This window comes from Nestor notabilis, unplaced genomic scaffold, assembly GCF_000696875.1.
Source record: "Nestor notabilis isolate BGI_N333 unplaced genomic scaffold, ASM69687v1 scaffold9635, whole genome shotgun sequence".
Taxonomy (NCBI): Eukaryota; Metazoa; Chordata; class Aves; order Psittaciformes; family Psittacidae; genus Nestor; species Nestor notabilis.
The window spans coordinates 52,033-72,023 of NW_009930626.1; the positions used below are offsets into that span (position 1 = coordinate 52,033).

The window sequence follows — 19,991 nt, forward strand, 5'->3', positions numbered from 1 at the left end:
TTTGATATTTCTGGTACAAAGATGTGGATCCAGACTGTTAGTTTAGCTGATCAATTGTATCTTTGCCTGCTAGATTTTTATTCTAGTGACTTGTTCTTTTGCCCCAGCCTGAGACGTTTGTTGACACAAGCATGTGTCAAATGAGTCTGTAATTGCCTTCCGATTTTAAATCCTGTAAACAAAGTCCTGTATCTTGAGACATCAAAAGAATGTATCAGTTGCTTATCTGTGATTTTTCACAGTATCATCAGACATTTTCCTGCATGATTAGAGTGCAGCACAGTAGAAAAACAAAGCTGATGTTTAGGCTGTTAAATTTTGTCCAATACCACCTTACCATGAGTAAAAGCATTTTATGCATCGATGGAGCACTGGTTTTAGGCTATCCAGAGATGTTACTCCATAATTTTTAGTAAGTGCATAATGCTAAAACGTTTTTGTGCTTGTCAGGACTAGAAAGTTAATGGCTTTGATTTTAATGCAAACATGTGCTCTGGAATGTGAGATAGGAGCCTCCAGGGAAGGAGACCAAACCAAAAAGTTCTACCAATCATCTGAGCTGATTCTTTTCTGAATAATATCATGCAGTGGATGTTCACAAGGCGTTCAAGAAAACGCCATTGATTAATGTTACTTACATAGTATATTGTACAGGCAGCACTCGGAGAGCAAGCAAAGTAGAAGCCATGGCTGTAAGGATAGTTTCAAGGCAGACTTGTGAGATATGTGGGAAATAGTAAAGCATTTGGGTTTTGCTTTTTATTTGTCTTGAAGAAACAAAGTAGTATGAAAAAAATGGTGAAAATTTGAATTAATTTGGAGCTGAATACGGTGCTTTTTAACAGTGCTTTTTAATATTTAAGAATTTACTTACTTTGTATCTTCCCTTTTAAAAAGGAATCTTTCCGATATTGATCAAGATGGAAAACTTACTGCTGAAGAGTTTATTCTGGCTATGCACTTAATTGATGTAGCTATGTCTGGTCAGCCTCTGCCACCTGTACTGCCTCCAGAGTATATTCCACCTTCTTTTAGGTAACGGGTTATAATTCTGGAATCTCACTCCTAAATTTTTATTTCATTTGGGAAAACTGTCCTGTGACTATGAAGTACAAGAGATTGAAAAGTAATCCCACTCCTTTTTGTACTGCATCTATGGCAGTACGTCTATTTCTTGGGAAATGCTTGTCTGGCTTTTTGGTTTTGTACAAGTACTGGATGCTGGAAATAGCAAGAATTCCTTGTAAGAATACAGTTTTGGTCAATGTTTTATGCTAGCATACCTTCCAAAACTTAGTCTGGCCATATAAATTTAAAGTGCTATAGTTCAAGCCTATATTTCTTTAGAGCAAATAGTGTGTATTGGAATTCAAAACATGCACTATAGCAAATTGGACGTCTTTTGACGCAGTAGTGTATATGAATAATAGTGATAAGTCATTACTTCTGTTTCTCCATTTCACATTTTTGTGGAGAAATGAGTGGGAAGACAGTGACAGCAATGAAAAGAAATGTTTGCATACAATGGTAGCTTCATGTTCTTTAGGTAACCTCCTGTAGATTAGAACTTCGTTGTTTATTCCATGTGGGATCTTGTTTTTAGCTTTACTATATTGAGCTGTTCCTCTGTCTTTGTAACTTTTGCTCTAGTTGAGATCGACATTTCCCCATCTTCAGACTGATCACAAACAAGATCTTGGGGACAGGGTTGAACACATCTGGAAGTTGCATGGTTCTGTGAACTTTGAACTGGGTTTTTCAGGTCACTGGTGTGTGCTGTTGAGATGCTGGAGGGTACTGTTATCTTAATGGCAATGGCTGAGTAAAATCCTCTAGGCAACGCTGAGAGAACATGAAATACCATTAAACATCTCATCTTGGCTTTTAATTTATTATTTCAACATTAAATCATAAATAAATTTGGCAGGCATAGGTTCTTTTAAAGCAGCTTGGAATTATCACTTTATTGACAGAAGAGTACGCTCTGGTAGTGGCATATCTGCTGGAAGTTCAGTATCTGCAGACCAAAGGTTACCAGAAGAACCAGCATTAGAAGATGAACAACAACAACTGGAAAAGAAATTACCAGGTGAGCAAGCGAAAATAGAAATACATTGTGTGCTCTGATCAGAGAGATGTTATCATCAGGTTATATGCTGTGGAGTTAAAAAGGCTTATTAAGAAATGGTTTTTTTGAGATCAGTTTGTGGCATGTTAGAGGCATAACCACGACATTCTCGGTCCAGCTAATTCCTTACTATTGCATGATCCTTTGCGTTAGTGAGGATGGAGATATGAATAACGTTTGGGTTGCTAATTTCATGCACTCTAAACAGAGGCAGCACTTTGTGGTCCTCTTACAGATTTGCAATGAAAACATTTTACTACCTCCACATTCTGACTTAAGTGGAGCGTAGTTTGCTTTATGTACTCTTTTAAAGATCACAGTATGCATACAGAGGCCTGTTTCATTGGAGTCTGTGTAACAATATGGTTTTTGATACAAGCCTTAGCAGCTCTGCTTTTGGGGGAAAAAAAAAAAGGAAAAAAAGAGGAAAAAGGCAGTAAAGGAGGAAAAAAAGGGGGCTTATTGATACAATTGAGCCTGTTAGATTTGAGAAGCAGCACTTTTCTACAGTGGTTCTTCCATGGTATCATTTTTAGTCATGTATACCAACTGTCTATTGTAGCCTCTGCTACTTTGCCCAGGTACTTGTTTGTACCTTTCAGGATCATTATACTGTCGTTTCTTGAAGACTTATGTTGCACTTGTCCTCTTATAGTCTTACAGCACTGATGTTGATTAAAGGATGGATTGCACAGCACAGCTAGTAGTTCATGAATTTTGTATTTGAACTACGGATTAGAATTGTCCTGGTTTGGCAACCTGTTATTACTATTTTTTTTTTGTTTGTTTGTTCTATTTTTGGTTTAAAGTTATTTCTGCTTTCAGTTAGAGAGGAACTAGAGTGTATAAGCCTTTTACTGTATTTGATGTACAAATTTTCCATTGTAAAGATAATAGTGTATGTTGTCTTGCTTCTACGTTAGCATTGCTAAATCTGGCTAGGTGTTGTGGAATTTTTTTTCTTATTTTGAGATATTTGAAAGATTTTTTTTATTGTTTGCTTTTATAACCTTTTAGAAGCTTTCTCTTAAGCATAATAACACAAGCCAATAGCTATGTATTTAAGTTGTTAGAAGTTGTTCACTTCTATTTTTGTACTTTGGATATGCTTTATTTTGTTATTTCTGGTAACTACCTTGATTTTGCTGAGTACTAGTTTGTTGGGTGGTCATCTGAGAATCTGCTGTTTCTGGGTCTTGAATATGGTATCTTATTGTCCATGCTATTTGCAAGTGTTTTGCCCTTCTACCTTATTCCTTTTAACTGACTTTTCTTGACATAAATTTTCTTATTTTGGGTTGCTTGTTTTTTTTTTTTTTTTCCCCTCTCTTTTCTGCTTGGTTTCCTAAATCAGTGGGAGTTATAATCGCATTTTCTATCAGTTTGTATTATCTTAATATTCCTTAAACCTGGAAACTAATTTTGAAGAAACTTGAGAGACATCAAAGTTAAATATTTTTGAGTTTTGTGAAAATGGGCGATTGGCAATAGGAAAGGGGGCCCAACTTAAATAAGGAGAAAAGTTCAACTGGTTCAGCAGATGTTGAGTCAATGTGTCAAATAGTTAGCGCATGCACACTTTGAGGTAAATATGTGCTGTCTCTTGCCTGCCAAAAATGTACATGTTGAGCATGCATGAATTGAAATACAGAATATGAGGTATGGGAATGGGACACACAGAGTATGGAAAGAAACAGAAGGTGAAGTGGAAGGAATAATTTGGAGGAACTGTAAGGGAGGGACCTAGGAATGTGGAGCAAGAAAAGGACAATTCCTGATATTGCAGAATGTCAGGGAACCTCTGCTGGAAATGAGGTTCTTCCTTTAGGACAGTAAGTGACAAGCATGAGAATCTGCAGGAATCCAGTCTTCCCGAGTTCAGCTGCTCAAGAACATAAGCAAGCCATTTCGTTTCCTGACAGTAATCTTATGAGAATATCAAGTTTAAATACATTCTGGTCATTTGCATAATGGCTTTTTGATAATACAATCAGCTGAATTCTTTGCCTTACAGTAATTGAAGTGTTGATTCTTGTGCTGCTACTATTATCAAATGCAAACAGTAGCAAAACTGCTACTAGTATCAAGTGTATAGAGGAACTCCAGATCCTGTGTCCTCACAGAGGATTAGCTAGTGGATGGTTTATCTAAATTATACCCACTTGTAGGGCTTTGTGGAGAAACCTAGAAGCCTGAGGAATAGGAATTGAAATTCACACCTTTGTTTCCTAATGATGTGGATTTAAGGGGATCTACAATATAAGTGGTAATGATAAAACCTAAAATTTCCTATAGAGCTCTATTATCAGTAGTTTAGAGCTGTGTCTAGTACTGTTGGAAGGTTGTTTCACTTTGATTCAGTGTATATAGATTTTGTTTATTTTTTTTTTTAAGTCAGTAGCAGAGTTTAATTCTCTTTGCCCCATGTTTCCACACATTAAAGTTACATTTGAAGATAAAAAACGGGAGAACTTTGAACGTGGCAATCTAGAACTTGAGAAACGGAGGCAGGCTCTCCTGGAACAGCAACGCAAAGAACAAGAACGTCTAGCACAGCTGGAACGGGCCGAGCAGGAAAGGAAAGAACGTGAGCGGCAGGAGCAAGAACGTAAAAGACAACTGGAGCTAGAGAAACAGTTGGAAAAACAACGGGAATTGGAACGGCAGAGAGAAGAGGAAAGGAGGAAAGAAATAGAAAGAAGAGAGGTAACCTACTGGATAAAAGGAAGGTGGTTATGTCACTGGCAGCTGTGCTGATTAGAACAAAATGTCATGTGTGCACTAAATATTTTGCCATAATTTTTAGTAAGAAAACATTTAAAGAATGAACTTAAATTTCTGGGGTTTTGGAGGTAAAGAAAGTTATATATCTGTTTCTTTATTTTTCATGTGGAACAAATGGATGAGATATTTAGATCTAGGACAATGTGCTGTTAACCTCTGGCTTACTTAAAAATACTAATTAATTTCCTGACATAAAGAGATACTTGAATGAATGAAGAAAAACTTATGGACATTGGTGGCATTCATGATTCGTGGCATAGTTAGTATGTTAAAGAAAACACATACTGGTTAACTTAAAAAGTTATTATTTTCTCATATTGCCAAATAATGATACAGTCAGTGCAATCACATTTGACTATTCTTTGCAAAGCTTCAGAATGTGTAATGTTGGAGATTCGATGCTATCCTGGAGAGTTCTTCAAGTCTTAATGTGAACAACTTGTTAAATCAGAAAACTGGATCTTGGGAAACATTAAAATAGAGTGATATTCTGTTTAGTCGCCTATCTGCTATACAGGGAAGCCCCATTTCACCAGTGCTTTCAAGTGAGCATTTAAAAAACTGAGCAATTTCTGTGCTTAAAGAGGCACATATTTTAGTCCACAGCTTAGCAGTGTGTTTATATATTAATGTTTGGATTGCACATGAGAATCTGAATATGAGTGATTAGAATAGTTTCTTAGAACAGATTTTCTTTTTTTTTTCTTTCTCCAAATGGTACAGGCTGCAAAACGGGAACTTGAGAGGCAGCGGCAACTTGAGTGGGAGCGTAATCGTCGGCAAGAACTACTAAATCAAAGAAACAAAGAACAAGAGGATATAGTTGTTCTGAAGGCAAAGAAGAAGACCTTAGAATTTGAGCTGGAAGCTCTAGTAAGTGATCATGTTGCAGATAAAACACACAAGTACAATATTGGCTGTGATATGGCCATGTTTAGTTTCTCTAATTTCAACTTTTGAATATGGAATAAATGTATTTTTTAAATCCTGGCTTGCAAGACAAACAATTCTGGTAAAAAAAAGAGATATCTATTTTATTAATCTTTTCTTTCCCCCCTCCCCCCAAGAATGATAAAAAAAATCAGTTGGAGGGAAAGCTTCAAGATATCAGATGTCGGCTGTCTACCCAAAGACAAGAAATTGAAAGTACAAATAAATCTAGAGAGCTGAGAATTGCAGAAATCACCCATTTGCAGCAGCAGCTACAGGTGAGAAAACATTCTCTAATTCTGTTCTTAGCCTTGCGTTTTGACTTCTTCAACTGCATCAAGATCCTGAGCAAACTTGCCACAATATATGATGTGTTTGTTCTTGTGCATAAGGAATTGTTGTAGATAATTTGTAATTCTTTTATATGAATGTTCTTTGGACATGTCCAGGAATTGCTTCCTACACTTGAAGGTGTGTCTGTGATTATCGCTTTATCCATGTGGAATCCTGTTGTGGGGAGCAGTAAATGAGTTGTTTGGCTGAAGATGTTAATGCATTTTGGGGGATAAGGAAAATGAAATTTTATAACGTGTTTTTGTTGGCGTTGATTGCTATGTGTGTGCTGAAAGAAAGAATTGACTTCAGTGAGGTGGCTTTTTGATGGTTCTTTTTTAATTATAAAATAATGAACTTTCAAAATTGAAGTTACCACTTAAACTAGTTATTTCTTGGTCTGACCCTGGCATTTGTCTTTCCTCCTTCACTATCTAAAATTTTCTGTCAAATTAAAGATGGAATTGAATAGATCTCTGCTTTTAGTGAACGAATATTCTTTGCAATTTGTAAAGGTTCCTAGATGAGTGGTAGTATTTGATTTAGGGAATTTTTTCTTCCATTTCAGCTTTCTAAGCATAATTAATATTCATTCATTGTACATTCATTTGAACAAGACCAGAGTATAATTAGGAATCATATTCTTGTACAGTGTTTGTGTCCGCTTGATGCAAACTAGCAAATAATAAATGCTTGTGACATAAACAACTGCAATAGTTAGGCTTGAAACCACTCTTCTCTCTTTAATTAAATGCTCCTGCATTGGCAACTGAAAATGTGAAGGCTAACAGCATTGAATCAAGTGTTTAGGAAATAAAGTTACACTTAATCCGTACTGGCTCAAAGAGACAAAAAACTTGGTGCTTGATTAAATGTGTGGAAAAGCCCTCATTTACCTGAATAAGTTGAAGACTATTGATATTATGTGTCCAGCCAATCTCCATGTAAAAGCAACAACCACCTGAATTTCCCTCTAACTTTCCTGTTCCAAAAGCTTTCCATAGAAATGGTCTGAGGTACCATAACTCACTCCAGAAGCAGCTAAGCAGCTACATAGACATTAATAGATAAGTGCTATTTCAACAAATTGAATGGATTTCACAGCCTACTTTCATATGTCATTTCTGTTAACTTGGTAATTTTTGTTCAGTTAGTCTCTGTAGTCAGAAAAAGTAAAGTATCTCTTTGCTTTTGTCATAATGTAACAAATTAAGAAGGGAAAAAGTTATATGTTACTGTAAAAAGCTGTAAGCTGTTTATGTTATAGTAAAGGCCAATGTGCTACAGTTGAGTTAAGGTCCCATTATAGCAGACAGCATGAAAAAAAAAAGTGAGAGAATATCATTATTATGAAAAGCTTGGAATGAGCTTCCACAGCTGGGTATAATAAATGGAAAGTGCAGAGGGAATGAAAAAAATGTGAAGTCAACATTATTGGGAAACGATTAATGAGAAATCTACTCTAATCTATCTACCGTTAGGTGTGCTTAAATAGCTTATTAAGAAGTACAAGATAAACAACAGTGTTCGCTGTAGACCCATTAGCAATTTTTGAATTTTTAGTCATATCCTTGGCTAATAGTAGACGTGCTTTTTCCTTACCTATGGCTTTTATACATCAGTTTAAACTACATCACCATGAAAGGAAAATTAAGGAGGGCAGAAGGATTCTTCACCTTCCTAATATTTGGTGTGTGCTACCCAATCACAATAGTTGTGAAAGGAGATTTTTATTTTTGTTTGCAGCATTTTGACACCACTCTGAAATTTTACTGAAACATCTGGTGAAGTACAATGAATTTTGCACAGTTGTCTACATTTTACTCTTGTTTTGGAATCACTAGTATGTTTGTAGTGATTTTTAACCTTCTCTCGTCATTGTAATCTCTGATAGATGGTACGTACCCAGCAGTTTAGTTAATGCCTATTCGCTAGATTACTTTGTTCATGACAACTTTAGGAGCTCTTCTGTAATGAAAATCACATTTGCCTTTCTTGGTGGTTGTTTCGTTGGGTTTTTGGTTTAGAAATGTTGTTGTTTGGTTTGGGCGTTTGGTTTTGGTTTTTTTCTGGGTTTTTTTTTTTTTTTTTTGGTTTTGGTGTTTTGTTTTTTTGGTTTTTTTTTTGTTTTCCTTTTTATTTTTTATTTTTTTATTTTTAGGTTGACAGCAATAGCTGTGGCTTTGGTATTATCACAATTGTGATCCCAGAAAGAAGTGTCACTACTTAGTAGAAAAGACCAGATCTTACCTGGAGAGAACCTAAAAGAGTGGATAACTTTTTCCTGAAAAAAAGATTAGTTTCTAAAATATCGTATAAATTTTACTATCTGATATGTGGAGGAAAGACTAAAACAATAAGTGACTTTTTAAAAAGGAGATTTTGATCCTCTAAACAATAGATTAAAAAGTCAAATATTTTTAGTTACCTTTGTAGGATGATACATCTTCACTTGGAAATGTTTTAGTTTAACACATCTGGCACTTGCTATGGAAAGATGAGTTAATTCAAAGGAGTAATTATTCTTCAACCTATTAATTAGTTTCAGGTGATGAGAATTTGTGCTAGTTAAATGAATCTGTGGTACCTGGTAGAGTGGTATCTCCAGGGATGTTTGGAAGGATTCCGCCTTTCAAACATCAGAACTGTATGTGTTTGAATCATGTTTATACTGTCTGCAGGGCTTCTGCTAGTTGCCTGCAGGGATTATTTGCCTCCTTGATGAGGCAAATACTCCTTAGCTTCCAAGTAATTTGGTTTTCCTCTGAAGCACTTGGAATCAGGGTACGTGGCAGACACTTAAGATGTATGGTGATACCTCAGTTTCTCGTATGCTCTCTTGCTTAGGGTGTGGGATCAGAAGAGAACTTTCCCTTGTTAGATTTGCAGGAACTGGTATTTGATTGCTTTGTTTGCCTTCTGCTGCCATGTGGGGCTTTATTCAGTCTTTGAAATTTCTTGTTGCATAAAGCTTCAGCATTAGTGATGCCATTAATTTCATTCATCTATTTCTTCAGTACTACTAAAGGATGTGGAAAATAAATGTTTTGGATGCTCTTGGAATAGATGCTTGTTTGCACGGTTGTCTGTGATTTCGGGAAACAGAACTTGACCCTCATGATCCCTTGATATTCTCATCCTTAAATACTCTCCAAACTATTCTGTGTATTAAGATTGAGTAGTCTGGAATTTAGACATAATCTGGCCTTTAAAAATAAACAACTAAGGTTAGGATTGCATTCCACCCTGAAATACTGTCCTGCATTACATTTTGTGCTTGAAGAATGATAATTTTTCTGTTAATCCTGTTTCATTTTGACTTCCATTCTGCTGTTTGGCTTATCTAAATGGTCTTGAATTGGAATAGTATAGTTTTGATATCTTTGTGTTTTGAAAGGTGATTTCCTTTCCTTTTTCTCTCCAGGTTTATCCATCAATCCTTTTAGTCTACTAAATGCCACATTTCTTGGATTATATAACTTGTAAACTTAATTTCCACGATGTCTGTGTGCTATACTAATTTAATAATACTGTTTAAATTTTTCATCCTGAACCATGGCATGGGGCATCCAGATATTTGAGTGAGAGGGTGTGGTGGAAGGCGTAGTGTGAACACAAAGAACAGTGTTTTGCATGTAGTTTAAGAACATTGTAACAGTGGTTATTGGGAAGGAGGCAGGTTCCCTCAGGCAGAAGATTTGGAAAATGCTACATTATATATTGCTGTTTCTCGTTTGCTTCTAGGTAGGTAGTAGTAGTCCCATGATAGGAGTATCTGGCCTTCCTGACACCCTTGAAGGGCTGAAAAAGATCTGCTGATGCTATAGGCCGTGCAGCTGAACAGCGAGGGACCCACATAACTCCCAGTAGTCAAATGCAGATTTTATCTTAATTTTGATACTTTTTGAATTTATAAAGTCCTTGAATCTGCTGTGCTAAGTATGTTTTCTGGAACACAAAGAGATTACAGTAGTCTGCAGTCATTGTGTAATCATAAGATTTGAGCTGTACACTGCAGAGGCCTAGTCAAAGACTGCCATGAGGGAGTCAGCATGGTCAACCTTGTGTTCTTGTACAAAACCTAAAAGCTTCTCATTGGACTTACTCTGTTATTAAGTGATTGTGACTTTTATTCCTAGAATTGTATTATGTCATTTGCAATCCTTCATGACAAACTGAAATTGTCAGATGAGAAATTGTTGATTCCTCAAAAGCCTGCAATTCAGGACAACTGCTGAAATATATTCCTTGGTTTGTCTGAAAGATGGCATGTTGACACTTAGGCAGTTTTTTATAAAATAAGCTGTTTCACCTTCTGTGGTATGTTCTGATAACTTGGAGGTCAAGGCTTCTGAAAGGTGTAGGAATTAGCACTTCATTCTCCAGAAAGAGCAAGGATTATATATGATACATATCTATCAAAGGAGGAATTCGTCATCCAAAGGGTCTCCTGTAATGTATTGGTGTACAGTGTTAGGACCACGTGTTGAAATTGAGAGAGATCATAATCCTCTTTCAAGAGTGCTAATCAAGAAATCTGGGACTCAAGTATTCTCATCTAACAGAACATGTTTTGCATATCTTTGGGCTGTAATACATTTCTTTAAAGTGAAAGCCTTTATTTTCTCTTATTTAAAGAAACTATAAATATTTGTATTCCTGTTCCTGGTAAAAGTTAATATTAATTTATTAAACCAAGAATTAAACAGTGTGTGCTGGTGTTAATATTTCTAATATTTAATCTATCCATGTCTTTTTTCCCCAGGATTTCAAGTAATTACAAGCCCAGTTACATCTTCAATGAGAATCAGTTCTCAAGTAATTTGCTTAAATTTGAAATAGTCAGTTTTTTGTATTGTCACAGAACTATGCCTGAGTGGTAGTAACACACAGGTAGTGTTTGGTTAGTAGCAATAACACATAATTTAGTGTGGGAGAAGTAGAATGATTTCAGAAAGAAATGCAAATGAGAGGTCATATGGCTAAAGTCATCCCTCACCTTTTTGTCTCTTTCTCTTCTTGTTTTCTTTCTCCTTGTTATAATCCATTTAGGAATCTCAGCAGATGCTTGGAAGGTTGATTCCAGAAAAGCAATTGCTTAATGATCAGCTGAAGCAAGTTCAACAGAACAGTTTGCACAGTAAGTATATTTTTATACATGTCTAAGTTTGTATAGGACATAATGCTGCATTGCAGTGTAGTCCGTAATTTTGGCTTTTTCTGTGTTGCAAGATGCATGTTGAAAAATGTTGCTTTCTGTGATCTAAACTTCTCCGTCTAAGAAAATACTATTTGACAATATGTTTAAAACCAGGAGATTCTCTTCTTACTATCAAAAGAGCCTTAGAAGCCAAGGAACTAGCACGTCAACACCTTCGAGACCAACTAGATGAAGTAGAAAAAGAAACCAGATCTAAACTTCAGGAAATTGATATTTTCAATAATCAACTGAAGGTAATCCTAGACTTTTTAACCATTTCTTCTAAATGTTCAGTTAATTATTTTCTAACTTGATTATGGACTGAACTAGAATGATTGATTTAGAATGCCAGTTTTGTGAAAGTTCTCAAATTACCTTTTTGGGAGTTTTTTGGGGTATGAGGGTGTTTTATTATTTTTAAGAATATACTACTTAGCATCTATACTCAGAGTTTGAATCAATTTTATCTGCAGAATCTAGGTAAGAATAAATTTGAGCTCTGATTCCGGATCCATAATTGCAAATATGAAATTGCTGGTTTCTGCCCTTTTGCATCAAAGAAGTGCAAGACTGTATTAGGTCAGCAGATCTGCTGGAATCAGTACTTCAAATTGAAATCTTTGTTCAAGAAACTTGTTTTTCTACTGACACACAGAATTTTTATCTGCTGTTGCAAGCTCATACTTGTTCCTGAATGTAGTTGTCTGTTGTTTGTGGTTTCATGCTTTATTGATCAGTCTTTTGTTAAAACTGTGTGATTTTTGTTTATTTCTGCACAAGAAAATGAAAGAAATTGCAGAAATCAGAGGAATTGTTCTTCAAAGAGAAGTTATAAATCAGTCTGTAATTACAAACTTTGACTATCATTCTTTTTTCATAAAATATTCTAATGTTAAAGTAGTCTATCTGCTAATTCAACTGATGGTTTCTGCTGAAAGCTGACTAGAAAAATACCCAATTTCCTGCAGGGAATTGTTCTACAAGTATTTAGAAGGAAAAAAACTATGATAGGTACACTAACCTTTCTGCAGACGTTTTGAAATTACATCAACCATGATTATGTCATATGCCTTAGAATGGAAGGTGTGTTTGAAGTTAAGCAACAAATAGCTTGTTTTAACATTAAAGTTGTTAATAATTATAGGAAAAATTAAAACCTGTAGACCATACCACAACCTGTTTCAATGCCAATTCAGAGATGACTCTCACAGTCTTAGGCAGGGAAGTAGAAAGAAGAGAATCTCTGCAGAGTTGTAAGAGACACAGACAAACAAAATGTCCACAATTTATTCTAAAAGAAAACACAATGGTTTGCCTCCAATTTTTTTTTATATATGTTTTTTGGTCACATGTTAACACGTAATGCTTTTTGGGTAATTGTTCTTTTAAATGGAGTCCTTTTGAAGTGTTTTGTGGATAAATGTAAATAATAATAATAATATTAATTCTAAGATTAGTATCAGCATTTGGTTTGATCATAAATGACCTAAGTAGTTTATAAATGGGCAGAGAGGTGAATAATTTCAGTGCTGTGACAGCAGCAAAACACATGCCAAGACCAAACAAAATGCAGTATTTTAAATAGTGAAGAACTCAACAAATAACAAGCTAATGATAATTAAAAATAGAAGATGCAAATTAAACAGTCATTGACAGTGATTTATCTGAATATCTGCCATCTATCCAAGAATACATTGAGTCATTGTAAACTATTTTAAAATTTAATGAGAAAATTGATTTCTGTGTTCACATCTTAATATTTAAAGTTATTTTAAATGCTGAAAATGAGTGATGTAGACAGCTCTTTGAGAAGACTTCAGCAAGATTTCTCTGGCTTGAGGATATTGTGTTCTTAATTTTGTAACATGTAGAAGCAGTGCTTAGTAGAAAGACCACTGTTTGATGCTGTATGTTGGTATTTTTGCCTTGCTGCAGCTTTCTTTGCTTTCTTGGAAGAGGTGAGTTTAAGAGAGGCAATTGTACTGTTGAAACCAAGCAGGTGGGAGCTTAATTCAGAGAGTTTTATCTCCCCACTTTTGGAGTTTCAGTAGATATGCAAAATGTGTTTTGGTAGGCCTGGATTATTTTATTACTAGATTTAAATATCTATGAAGGCATATATACCTTTTCGTAGACTCAGCATGGGTGCTTGTAGTACTCCCAATGCCAGAGGAACTGTTTAGACAATGCTGTGTGAGCAGCAGTGATTTAATGGCTGTTGTTCTTCTGGAGGGAGTTCTCAGAATGCCTTGCATATGAGACTTTATGGACAAAGCTAGTGAAAGCATCCCTGAGATTCATGGTTTTATTAGGGTTTTGAGAAGTGGAAAATCTGTTTGTAAATCTGGGCAGAACACACCTATCTCTTAAGTAATAACATTGCTCAAAGCAAAATAGTCTGGGAACTTGAGTAAATCTCTGATACTTCTACCTGTTTATTTTGGAAAGGTATTTTTACTAAATAAATTAAAACATCACTTTTTTTAATCAAGGCTGCTTCTGAATTATCTTGTAGGTTTAAAACTGATAGAGCAGATCACCATAAAAAAAGTCCTACTTTGTGCTTCAGTGTACTAACGGAGATGCACCATTGCTGGGATGGCTGTTAGGATGCAGCACCATAATTGACACTATCATGTGCACCATTTTTACTCTGACAGGTGATGGAGAGGCACTGGTGCTTGCCTTGTGTTTCATAATCCAGCTAGCGAGAAGCAGAATGATGTGGTACTGTTTGCGAACTCCCCCTCAGAATAGTGTATCTAAATGATCTTTAGGTATATGCTGCCTTACAGCATTTCACACTTATTTCCCACAGGGAGAGGGAGTAATATGTGTTTTTACTTAGCCAAAATGCTTAATTTAATAGAAAACAACCAAAATTGTAAATATGTAAGCTACTGCTCCCTGAGTACCAGTATATGCCAAACTAGTTTGATGAAATGCTTAAGAGACAGAGTAGTTGACAGCAATGTTAAGTTATAAACTTTCATCATTGTTGTTGAGATTTATTCCTTACTGACTATGAATACTGGCTACATTATCTCCTATGTGAATGTATCCTTAAAGTTTGCAAAACTGTTTCTCATTCATTCTCTTGAAATAGGCTACGCTTGATAGTGAATACAGAAATATGCTGTCATAATACAAAATAAAATGAAGACTGTAACTGGTATCAAGTGTGCTTTTTCATTAATGAGACCATAGAGTTTACCTAATATGCCAATGTATTTTAGGTTACAGCTCAAGTTGTTAATACCATACTCCTATACTTTGGATTGTACTGCATTTTCCTCCATCTTGTAGCTTTTATATTCTGTAGTAAGTGAATTCCTGAAACAAGAGTTGAATTACCTCATCTATGCTTCATGTCTTAATAGCAGATGTGAGTGATTAGAGAGAGAAATGAAATTACTTTTTTCCACTGGATCTTTTGTTATCCCTCCAAAAGAACTGATTTAAAGTTCTTCTGATTAGTCCTTTGGAGCTCAAGTACTTCAGTTACTTTAGTTTCAAGTTAATATCTCAGGAGTTGGAAATGTTCGTAGAATTTGGTCACTTTTCAAAAACTTTCTAGAGTACAAAATGTTATTAATATTTCAAAACAAGTAGTTTCAAGAATCTTTGTTGACTAGGTAGAACCACATGGTTTTAGGAAACTGTTAGTACTTGCTTGGCAGAGGAATAGGAACCTTAGCCTGCAGCTGGTCAGCTATCCTTCTAAATCATATTTGATGCATTTTATGAGAGTAGATACTAGTCTTGTGATTGTGCCGTATCTGGTTATAAGGCAGGTGACTGAGTTCGTAGCAAGGTTGAAAGTTGGGCAACTTTTTTGTGTCGTGAATTATGGTTGAAGGAGTCTAACTTCCATTACACTTTAAAAATTTTAGCCTAGGAACCTAAGAATTAAAATTGATACATATATTAGTAAATGTTACTATGCACTTGCTTGTTTTCTCTACTTTATAAGATAAACATGTGGAATAGAAGGCTTTACATTAGGTTTCCTGTTTGCATATGTATAGCCCTACTAGAATTTACCTTTGCAAATTCTTTCTACATTCAGTGTGAATTTACATTTAAATGTTACGAAGGTTGGCCATTGCACACTGTCAAATAAAGCAGTAATAATTCTTAATATGGTCCTTGTCTTCAGGACCAAATAATAATTTCATGTAGCATAGAAGAATCAATTATTTAAAGCTTATCAGTGTTATTGCACAGGAGAAGGAAACTAATAAATTAATGTTTCTGAAATGCGTTAGTCTTGCTGAGAAGCTATTCTCGGTGCCTGGAAAAAGTGGTGAAAAAGTAGAATCGAGTTCTTAAAAATGTTGCACATTTTGTGTTATGTTCCAGTTGTTGTCAGTCCCTGTCTAGTCAGTGTGCACTGGACAAGTCTTGCATATGAATGCCTGTTTACATTTGAGCATTTCTTTCTTCCAGTCAATGGCAATGGAAGATGCAATGCTGCAGTGCCTGGCAGTTCTCCTGGGCTGCGTCAACTACTTAGACTCCTTTCTAAAGGTCTCCATGCCATACTCAGGCAGTACACAGCTATCTCAATCTGAGTGATGAACCTCCTCCAGTTATGTGCTTCACTTTACCATAAACAGATGAGTGTGCAGTGTTTAACTAAGTTAGTATTTTAATAAAAGGTGCTAGCACTAAAACATAACCAAAGAGAAGAGTTTATAATTTGATTTGTTATCTAATCCTTACAGCCTAGATTGGAATTGCAACTTGGACAAGGTACTAGTTAGTTGTTTTTGTCTTGCTTATCTGGAACTTCCAAGATTTTAAGTTACTTGCCTATTTGGTCATGATGTTCAGAATTTTTAAAAAGAAAACACTTTTATGTTAAGTATTCCTATACAGTACTGTAATTTGTGATTTCAGGTATGAGAGAGATGGCAATATATTCACTTTTTTTTATTTTATTCTCCCATAGTTATACTATGGGATGAACAAAGGAATTGTTTCTGTCAAGGAGAAAGCAGGCTCTTTGGGAGCTGGGGAACGGGGTAGAAGAGTATTGCTATGGGAAAGCCTCAGTGAGCACAGAACTGTAGGGTTCTTTCCTCTTGGATCAAATGCTCTGGTTTGTCTCAAGGGGAGAGGATTTAATAGAAATCTTGTATTGTAATCCCTAAAGTATCCTAAATTCTATTGTCTTCTGTCAAAAGGCAAAATTTGAGCTTAAACAACTGCATTTCTAACATTAAGGTTTCATAGCAATATGACTTGTCTGTATATAGTGAGTATTACTCAGTTGTATGAAACTCATATTTTAATTCATATTCAATATTATGTGGGTACCTAAATGTGGCTATCATAACATCTCAAAATTATACTTGTTAGTCTGTTTGTGAATTAAGTGGAAAGGTAACAATTTCTCTTTGCTTTTAAGGTAAGACATGCTTTGTCCTGCCCACTAGAAACAAGCAAAGTATTGTTATGTCTTTGGAGTTACAATATATGATTTGTAAATGTACAGCTTTGAAGTTACTTGTGTCTGTAAAAGATGAGTGTAGGACTGTGCTGAATATTCAGCTGGCAAATGTTTCATTCTGTTGACCGTTGAAGTGTTATTATAATTTTGTTCAACTGGTGTCCTATAGCACTGTGGGAGATGCTGATTATTTCTCCCCATCCTCCCACTGGTACTTGGCGAAACAACAGAGCATCTATCTGTTGCATGAGATACCTATTAAATCTTTATTTCTTCCTCACCTAATGCAAAGAAGTATATATATTGAATTTTTTTCTCTCCAAAAACATTCTACCCAGTGCTGGGAGTGTAACATAGGTTAGATTTTCTTAACTGTTACAGGTATGTCTCAGAAAAATCTGTTTACAATACACTGAACTAGCACATTGGCTTAGTTAGGAGGGTATAACGTGTTAAAATGGAAATGTCTATGGAAAACTTAAGTAATTATTAAAATGTCCCTTGAGATCCAAAATTACCTGAGCATATAGGGGAAAATGACGAAATAAGCAAGCAAAATGATTTCATTATTTGGACCAGAGCTGGCAGCAGCACTTAACTGCTGTGATACAGCAGTTAATGATCCTACTACATGTATTCATGCCTCCATATCTGTCTGAAGCAAGGAGTTTCTCAAACTGTTGTCTAAATAGCTTAAGAATTTTGCAAGTCACAACAGGTTATCTTCAGTGTTGCCTTAGTAGAAATGTGTGACTATCCCCGACCCTTCTGTTCAATAGCAAGAAGAGTTCTCATCAGGCAAGACTCAGAATCTTGAGCTTCTTGGCATACAAAGTTAGGTGACAGGAGGGAACACGAATGTGAATGAAAGCTAGAGCAAGTGAAACAACAAAGGATTTCTAAATGGAAGCCTGTGCTAAAGCTGAACTAAATGTAGGAGTCAGAAACCTGTGCTTTGTACAGCAGTCTTTTTATCCAGAAAACACAAACAGCTTGTTAAAAATTATGAGTACTAGTTAAGAAAATTATGAGTACTAGTTAAGATATTTGATGCTTCTCTGAAGTAGTATTTTGAACTTCAAGAGTTTTGTAGAGACTTTTATTGATTTCTGCAGTCTACAAAAATTTGTAATACTGTTGGCCAGGCTTTCACCTGTGCCATTTTCTAATCTATGCCCTTTCACATGAATGTCTGTAAATCACTCCACTGCTGATGATCTTATGATTGTATATTTGTCCTTTGCACTTGTACATATTTTTGATACAAATAAGGGTTCAAATTTAATTTGAAACAAGAGCCAAATGTTTTGTATCTTGACATATTAAAAGAGTAACAACATTAAAGAAGCTGAATTAGTAACACAGTTATTGAAATGACTCTTTGCTCTAGTTAGCACTTCAGGAATTTATAGTTAGGTCAGAGACCAGCTCCAGGTGCAGTTGACCAGCTGTGTATTCACTGCAATCTCCTGATCCTTTTAATTTTCTCATTGTTCATAATGGGCCAGCTACTAAAAACCCATTATGTTCAATATTGCTAATGTATTTCCTTTTTAGTAGCCCTTTTCCTTAGTTCAAAATGATGCTATTCATGAATGTTTATAACCATGAACATTTAGGTTTTAAAAATTTTTCCAAAGGCAATATCCTGCCTGAGTAATTCTGGTGATTTTCCAAGAGTAGTTTATTTTACATTCTGTAATACCCATTCTAGATCGTAACTATCGTCTAAGCTTTAATGTAACTATGGAAAATAATGATGCTTATAAAATATGGTATTGCCCAAATTATCTCCGTGTTTCAGTGAGTTTCATGGCCTTAGCAGAGTTTTAATTAAAAGTTGTATTAGAACTGATTATCTCTTTAATGATGTTGAATTCAGTTTTTGTTGAATTTCAAGTTGAGGATCATTAATGAATGAGACTGAGAGCCAGGACATGAGGTTCAACTTCAGGGTTTTATTTTAACTTTTATCCTTATATCAGAAGTGGTTTTAATAGTTTGCAAAGATCATGTGCTGCTGCTCTTTATAACATGGTTCTCCTGACATCTTAAAACTTGCAGTTGCACAGTACGCAGTCATTTAGCACTAATGCATGTATTACTTTCACTGACTAAAATTTTTAGGCACAATGCAAGTGCAGTTTGTAAACAAACTTTCAACTTTTGTGAAACTATTGCTAAGAAGTTACTGTTAATGTTGTGAAATTAAGTTACTGAAACTTTCCTCATTTTGGCCCTTCAAATCACTTTGATATTCAGGTTTGGGGTTTTTTAAATTATTATTTATTATTTTCTCTTACACAACGTTCTACATTTCAGTCAGTGCATAAGCCTAGTCTTCATTTGGCTGATTTTTAGTTCGTAAATTTCTGAAAAGCTACCCAAATGCTGTCGAAGTTAGTCATTTCAGTCTCTGAATTAAGATAAACTTTTTATGGATGCAAGAATTAAACCTTATGATGTACGTCATAACATATTTCAATAAAAGTAGACATTATTAAGATACAGATTTAGAAAGAATTTAGTACTACAGTCTTTTTCTGCATATTTTTGTCTGTACTATATTTTCATTAAAACGTACCAATTTTTCAAAGTGAGCTATTTTCAATGAAGAATTTTGGTTGTCATAGGTAAAAATGGCCTTTTTTCCCCTTGCATTACTGAGGAGTTCAGACACAACATTCTAGGAATACAAAATGATTCCAGATAAAACTTGTATTTGTCTTAATAAGTGTTAATGCAGAAAACAAATCTTGAGGAAAGTATTATGTTTTTATTATTATTTATATTCTGAATGTTTCAGACAACATCTTTCCAGTTAATTAAAGGAAGACTGACTTTTACATGAATACACTCTGTGCCATGATTCATCCCAAAGACATTGCTTAAGGAATTCAGTCTCCTAGGTGAAAAATCCTAGAATCAGCTAGGTTGGAAAAGACCTTTAAGATCATGAAGTCCAACCGTTACCCTAGGACTGCTAAGTCCACCACTAAACCATATCCCTAAGGGTCTTGTCTACATGGTTTTTGAACACTTCCAGGGATTGTGTTCCCTGGGAAGCCTGTTCCAATACATGACCACCCTTTAGATGAAGAAATTTTTCCTAATATCATAGTATTATAGAATGGTTAGGGTTGGAAAGGGCCTTAAGATCA

The 19,991-nt window shown here is 35.2% G+C and overlaps 1 protein-coding gene across 1 annotated transcript in view; it reads left to right on the forward strand.

Annotated features, from left to right (window-relative positions):
- The window catches only part of ITSN1 (intersectin 1 (SH3 domain protein)), a 100,351-nt gene that overhangs the window by 20,555 nt on the left and 59,805 nt on the right, over window positions 1-19,991 (forward strand). Inside the window, exons 9-15 of the mRNA XM_010015489.1 lie at window positions 898-1,035; window positions 1,974-2,089; window positions 4,572-4,834; window positions 5,636-5,785; window positions 5,980-6,120; window positions 11,228-11,315; window positions 11,490-11,629. Of these exons, the coding sequence (XP_010013791.1) occupies window positions 898-1,035; window positions 1,974-2,089; window positions 4,572-4,834; window positions 5,636-5,785; window positions 5,980-6,120; window positions 11,228-11,315; window positions 11,490-11,629 (1,036 nt within the window). The remainder of the gene's footprint in view (window positions 1-897; window positions 1,036-1,973; window positions 2,090-4,571; window positions 4,835-5,635; window positions 5,786-5,979; window positions 6,121-11,227; window positions 11,316-11,489; window positions 11,630-19,991) is intronic.